The following is a 5985-nucleotide window of genomic DNA, read 5'->3' on the forward strand; positions in this document are numbered from 1 at the left end:
TTCTTGGTTTAAGTATTTTTCTTCCCAATGACAAATTAGAAATGGCAAGCAATAGGATACATTTACATTGTAAAGGAAATCTCCGTCTGTAAAGGTGTCTCCCTCTCTGTACCAGGAAGGAAGGATAACCTTATCTCTAGAAACTCTCATCAATGTGGAAGGAAAGGACTCAAGTCTGCATAATAACCTGACTCTTGTTTACTGTACCTGTGTGGTAATCTCCCATGATCGACTCTCCTTCCACCCCAAAAATCCTTCTTTGTCTTGAGCTGAAGATGATATTTAAGGTGGTGGCTTCAGCTGTTTTGTAAGGTGCTCAGGTTGCCTCAGCCTCCCCCACGTATGCATGTTATAAAGCTTTGTTTAACTTTCTCCTGTTAGTCTGTCTCATGTGAATTTAATTTATTCTCCTGCCAGAAGAACCCAGTGCGGGTAGAGGAAATGCCTTCCTTCCCTACACCAACAATTGCTGTGCCCCAACAGAGCAGTCTCATGATTATTGTAAAAGGGACATTTCAATCATATGTGAAACATCCTCTTTGAGGGTATATAACCACTCTGTACACCCCATTTCTTTGGTGCCCTTTCTTCCTTCAGGAAGGAAGGCCCTGGGCTATGGTCCCCACATTTTGGCTCAGAATAAACTCACCCCAATTTTCATCTATAGATTAGTTATGGATTATTTGTGTCAACACCAAGTAGACTAAAATCTCCTTGAGTAAAGTGATCTTGTTGTCAAGCACTGTATGGCCATGAGTATTGCAAGCTGTTTGGATCCAGCAGGTGCTAAGCGACTGTTTGGTGAGTAAATCTTTATCAATGCAACTCAAACAGAGGGAGTACTTCTTCATGTGATTCAATATTCCAGTGGTCTCTATGATGAATACTGGTTCTTCCCTAAAAATAATGGAGAATTGGTGGTAATTTATATTGTGACACAGTATAGTCATAGTGGATACTGATAAAGCAAATAAAGCAAGCAATGAGAAGTCAGAGATGTGATTGAGGAGGGGTTGGGGGACAGGGGAAGAGAATATTCAAAAGGGTATGAGAAGGGCAGAGTGACAGAAAAGAGCAGGGGCATGAGAAGACTAGGTATGGTGCTGGGAAGCCACTTAGTTTCATGCTTTTATTGTATGAGTGAGAAAGAAAATACCCTAGAGGTAAAGTGACTTTTCAGCATCACACAAGACTTAATCCACAGCAATTGAATCAGGAGAAGGTGAACAGGATAGAAGCTGGTGCAAGCATAGAAGCTGGAAGCCAGAGAGGTGATTCAGAACTGGAGGGGCCACGAGTCTGAATAGGCAGTCCACAGAACTGAAGGGGAAATGACGTTCTGAGTAGGCGGTCCACAGAACTAAAGGGGAAATAAGAGTCTGAATAGGTGGTCCAGGGTTTAGGGAAGGAGTATATTTTCTTTTTGCAGATCATGAGGAAAGGAAAGGTTTTTCTGGTGGTAGGAGAAGGAAGTCAGAATAGAGGTATTGTGGGGTAGGTTTGTTTAGAACAGAAATCAAAGACCAAATTTTCTGAGAGAAAGAAAGAACATCTGCAAATGAAATGCTGTTCCTACAACTTGTATTGCTAGCAGTTCTCCTCCCACCTGGTGACAATAAAGATGGTAAGAACTCTGGCAACTGCCCAGTTGGATGCAAGATGATGTGTGTGTGTGTGTGTGTGCGTGTGTGTGTCTGTGTGTAGGGAGTGGGTTTTCCCCAGCATATATCTGGAGGGTGAGAGTGTTAGCCTGGTTCCATTCTGAGGATCCTTTACCAGATCCCTGTGCTCTTGTGATAGTTGAACATAAAGCGCAGGGCCTTGTGGCAGGCAAATGTCTCCTGAGATAACTATGGCTCCACTTTCCTTCGGATTCTGAGTTTCCCCTCTCTGGCATCTTTCTTTCTCCTTTCTCTCTCCTTCCCAATGCCTGTTTTTGTCCTCATTTTATCTATTCCTTCCCCACAGACTTCCAGGAACTAGTCTCCTTCCAAATCATCCAAATCTCATCTTTCTACAACAATTCCTGGGTACAAAGTCTGTGCTCAGGTTGGTTGGGTGAGTTGCAGACTCATGAGTGGGACGGTAACTGTGGCAACACCATTTTCCTGTGGCCCTGGTCCAAGGGCAACTTCAGCAATAAAGAGTGGATGGAAGTGGAAAGATTAATCCGTATGTTCTTCACTGGAATTCCTCGGGCATTTCACAACCATGCCAGTCAATGGCAGCTTGAATGTGAGTTGAGTTCTCTCCATGGGGAGTGGGGATATGGAGGGAGGTGGGTGAGTATCTCAATGAGTTTCTTATTCCTCTAAGAAACAGCCTCCATTCATTTCTGAACATTACCTCCCCTTATGATAAGATGTCAATTATACACTTTTGGACAGGTAGTATAATCCACACCCTGATTCTTCAAAAGTTTCAAGTCTTCTGTTACTTACAAACTCCTCTCATTGCCTGTAGGCTTGTGCCCTAATAACTTCTGTTAGTGATTTTCTCTGGTCATCCTTTTCCCTGGCCTCCAACCAGATACTCTCAACTTCCACACTCTTTGATCCTTAAAGTGTGATTTTCTCCTCCATTCCATCTCTTCAGCAACGTCTGTCAATACATTCATTGTAATCTATTGCATTTCTTTCACCCTAGATTACTAAAATGGGAACACTTTCAGACTCAATCTTATCTTACTTTCTTGCCCACATCATTCATGTTGCCTTCTTTGAACAATTTGGCCCCTTCCTCATGTCATTCCCTCTTCTTCCAACTCCAACTACTACCAATTCCCCTTATAATGAAAATCTGATCAAACCAAACTTTGCTCTATATCCTTAAATCTCCTATGCTTTTTCCTTCTTTTTCTTTTGTCTTTTGTTTGTACTCATTTCATGTTATCCTGTTTACTTCCTCTTTCCTCTAATTCACAACCCTTCTTCCCCAGATCCCTTTGAGTTACAGATAGCAGGAGGCTGTGAGCTGCACTTTGGGGGAGCCTCAGTAGGCTTCCTACGGATTGCTTATCAAGGATCAGATTTCCTGAGCTTGCAGGACACTTCATGGTTGCCATCTCCAAAGGGTGGAAGTAGGGCTCAGCAAGTCTCCAAACTATTCAATTTGGACACAGTCTTCCTGAGAATAAAACATAGGATGGTCACTGACACCTGCCCACGTTTCCTCTTGAGTCTTCTTGATGCAGGGAAGGCAGATCTCCAGCAACAAGGTCAGTTTTGCACTCTTATCCAAGAATTCTCCATTCTCAAATCACACGTTCCACTCATCTCCTAACCCTTCCTAAGAAGGAACCAAGAGGAAGAGGGAATAATGGGTGACAGATTCCTAGAGGTGGGAAAGGTATGTCTATCTAAACTGATGTGAAGATCTGAACCTCTAAGTCTGTGTTAGAGTTCTCGTCTGAATATGTTTCCTGTTCTCCGCAGTACAGCCAGAGGCCTGGCTGTCCAGTGGCCCCAGTTCCGTCCCTGGCCGCCTGATGCTGATTTGTCATGTCTCCGGCTTCCACCCGAAGCCTATTTGGGTGATGTGGATGAAAGGTGAGCAGGGGCATCCAGGCACTCAGCAAAGTGATGTCTTGCCCAATGCTGATGGAACATGGTATCTTCGGAAGTCCTTGGATGTGGAAACCAGTAAGACAGCTGGCCTGTCTTGCCGGGTAAGACACAGCAGTCTAGGAGGCCAGGACATCATCCTCTCCTGGGGTAAGAATGAAGTGGGGCCCAATCTGGGTATGGGAGTAGATGTTTCTCAAGGAAAGCAGGAGAGCCAGATGAAAACTTTGGGATTTTAGGGACTTCAGGCCCACAAGAAGTCAAAGTAAGTTATCGAAGAAATAAATAAGTGGAAAATGAGGGACCTGCCAGTAGAGGAGGATGTTGAGGGTTAGATGAAGGATCTATCTCTAAAGAGAGATGAGGGAAGAAATAGGAAGAAGGGAAATTGGTGAGGCAGACAGTCAAATTAACAAAGGAAAATGAGGGAAATGCAGTAAAATAGAGGGTAGATTTGAAATGACACTTTTCTGTGCACCCAAACCCACAGAACGCCACAGCTCCATGGGGTGGATCTTCTTAGCGGTGATAGTGCCCCTAGTGCTTCTGGCAGGTCTTGCGTTTTGGCTTAGGAAGCTCTGGTGAGTCCTTTGTATCCATCCTTCATGCTCTCTTCCCTATTCCCGACTTGTCTTCCCTTTTTTTTTGGTTTTCTCTCTCCTCAGTTTTCCTCCTTCCAGTCCCCTTCCTTCTTACTCCTCACTTCTTACCTCCACCTCATGCACGTGTCTTCCATCTCTGTTCTTATTAGGATACACAGTGAACTTCCAAGAACTCTTCTCCCTTTGGAATGAGATCCCTGCAGCCCAGAGTTTATCTAAATCCAATACAATGATGATGTCCTTTCAACTCTCTTTGTAAAACTTTTGTTATTGTTTATTTCTGCTTAATGATCAGTTGTCAACATAAGATAAAAGTAATTTTGCAAGATTTGTTGTTCTGCCCCGGGTTCTGGGACTTTAAAACTCAAATTGTAACTCTTAATGGATGAGATGCTAGCAACCTCCACATATTCATATATTAATGGGTCATCAGGCCCATTTCAGCTGTCAACTCCTCCAGAGGGCCTTCACTGATTCACAAGTGGAAGCTGTCTCTGCCTTCTCTGAACTCCCAGTGCACTTGAACTGTAATTTGCCATATCTGCTCCTCACTTCCTGCCCTGTGTTGCAGCTATTTAGATCCTTTTCCCCTTATAATTTTAAAGCTTTTTGAGAGCAAAGTCCACGTCTTTCTAATATTAGTATCTAGGCAAAGTGTCTTACACACATGAATTATGTTCTCAATAAAAATATTTGTTGAATTTATGCCAAATTTATAGACTTTTCTTATTCTTTTCCTTACTGACATCTTTGTAGTAGTTGAGACATTTGATGCTCTTCCTGTTAAAAGTCTTCTCACTTGGCCAAGGGACTCACACTTTCCTAGTTCCTTAGTGACTTCTCTGAGCCCCTGATGAGAAACACAGTGTTCCCTCTGACCGTTCTTATTATTTAACTGTAGAGACCTATTGGAGTGAACCTATTGCTCCCAGTATTCTAAACAAAAAGTGTAAGGCAGGGTGTAGGCCCCACTATTCAGTGTGGTTCAGGAACACACAGCAGAGTTATCACCTTGGAGCTTGTTAGACATACAGAATCTTGGGTCTCAGACTTAGTGAATCATAATTCACATTTATTAAAGTCAGCAGGGGATTCACAGGTGCATTAAAACTTGAGAATCACTGATATAGGCAATGCCAGAGGGGTAGTAGCACAAGTGTATCAGTGAAGAGAAAAGAAGATGGTCAAGAAAAGAGAGCAAGACTGTTGATCCTCAGGATTGAAGTGAGAGCAGGGCAAGGAGAGAACATACAGTACATTCTGGCTATTCGTGGCTGTTGTATTAAAGTCACTGGCAACACCAAGTTAGTGAATATATTGAGCCATTGCTCCCAGGGGAAATATAGGGTTAGGTTCCTGTGAGCCTCTGGTCACAAGATTTGTGTCAGCTGATGAATATATAACCTTGTTTTATGTGTGTTTCTGTTTAAAGATCTCTTATTAAATATATATATTTCCAAATAATTTATGTATATTATGTATTATTTCTTTATAAGAAAACACTAGCCAAGAAGTATTTAGTGTTTTCCCCACCCTGGGTAATGTGATACTAAATTTCTTGGGTTTTCATCCACACAGCTGTACTGTCCACTATGTTTTTAAAAACAAATAAACAAACAAAAAATGGTCATCATCTCATGAATTCACAAATTTAGCTCCTTTTCTATCTTTTCATAGCTTCATCATAGCCTTATAGATATTATCTTACCACTCTCTGGGATGGCTTCACATACAGATCAGCCAACTTCCTCTTTCTTTCTTGGAGTTACTGAATTGTTGATTCATTAACACTGAACTCATGGCCCACAAATCTATAACTC

General features: G+C 42.4%; 1 protein-coding gene across 2 annotated transcripts; it reads left to right on the forward strand.

Annotated features, from left to right (window-relative positions):
• Nucleotides 1–1374: 1374 nt before the first annotated feature.
• On the forward strand, nt 1375–5620 carry LOC106828426 (T-cell surface glycoprotein CD1a-like). Of its 2 annotated transcripts, none has more exons than XM_044758617.2 (6): nt 1375–1624; nt 1969–2235; nt 2939–3217; nt 3435–3713; nt 4054–4144; nt 4315–5620. In XM_044758617.2, the coding sequence occupies exons 1-6, from the start codon at nt 1564–1566 to the stop codon at nt 4355–4357; spliced, it is 1020 nt and encodes a 339-aa protein (XP_044614552.2). In that variant the 5' UTR covers nt 1375–1563; the 3' UTR covers nt 4358–5620. The 2 variants fall into 2 exon arrangements, with proteins under 2 accessions (XP_044614552.2, XP_044614553.2); XM_044758618.2 differs by having other exon boundaries at nt 3435–3548.
• Nucleotides 5621–5985: the final 365 nt, after the last annotated feature.

The sequence above is a fragment of the Equus asinus genome, chromosome 25 (genome assembly GCF_041296235.1).
Source record: "Equus asinus isolate D_3611 breed Donkey chromosome 25, EquAss-T2T_v2, whole genome shotgun sequence".
In the NCBI taxonomy this organism is placed as follows: domain Eukaryota; kingdom Metazoa; phylum Chordata; class Mammalia; order Perissodactyla; family Equidae; genus Equus; species Equus asinus.

What these genes read in the sequence shown, in the direction of transcription:
- LOC106828426 (XM_044758617.2), top strand. Translation starts at nt 1,564, where the DNA reads ATGCTGTTCCTACAACTTGTATTGCTAGCAGTTCTCCTCCCACCTGGT. An exon ending in GGACATCATCCTCTCCTGGG is followed by an intron (nt 3,714 to 4,053) that starts GTAAGAATGAAG and finishes CCAAACCCACAG; the next exon opens with AACGCCACAGCTCCATGGGG. An exon ending in TTTTGGCTTAGGAAGCTCTG is followed by an intron (nt 4,145 to 4,314) that starts GTGAGTCCTTTG and finishes TGTTCTTATTAG; the next exon opens with GATACACAGTGAACTTCCAA.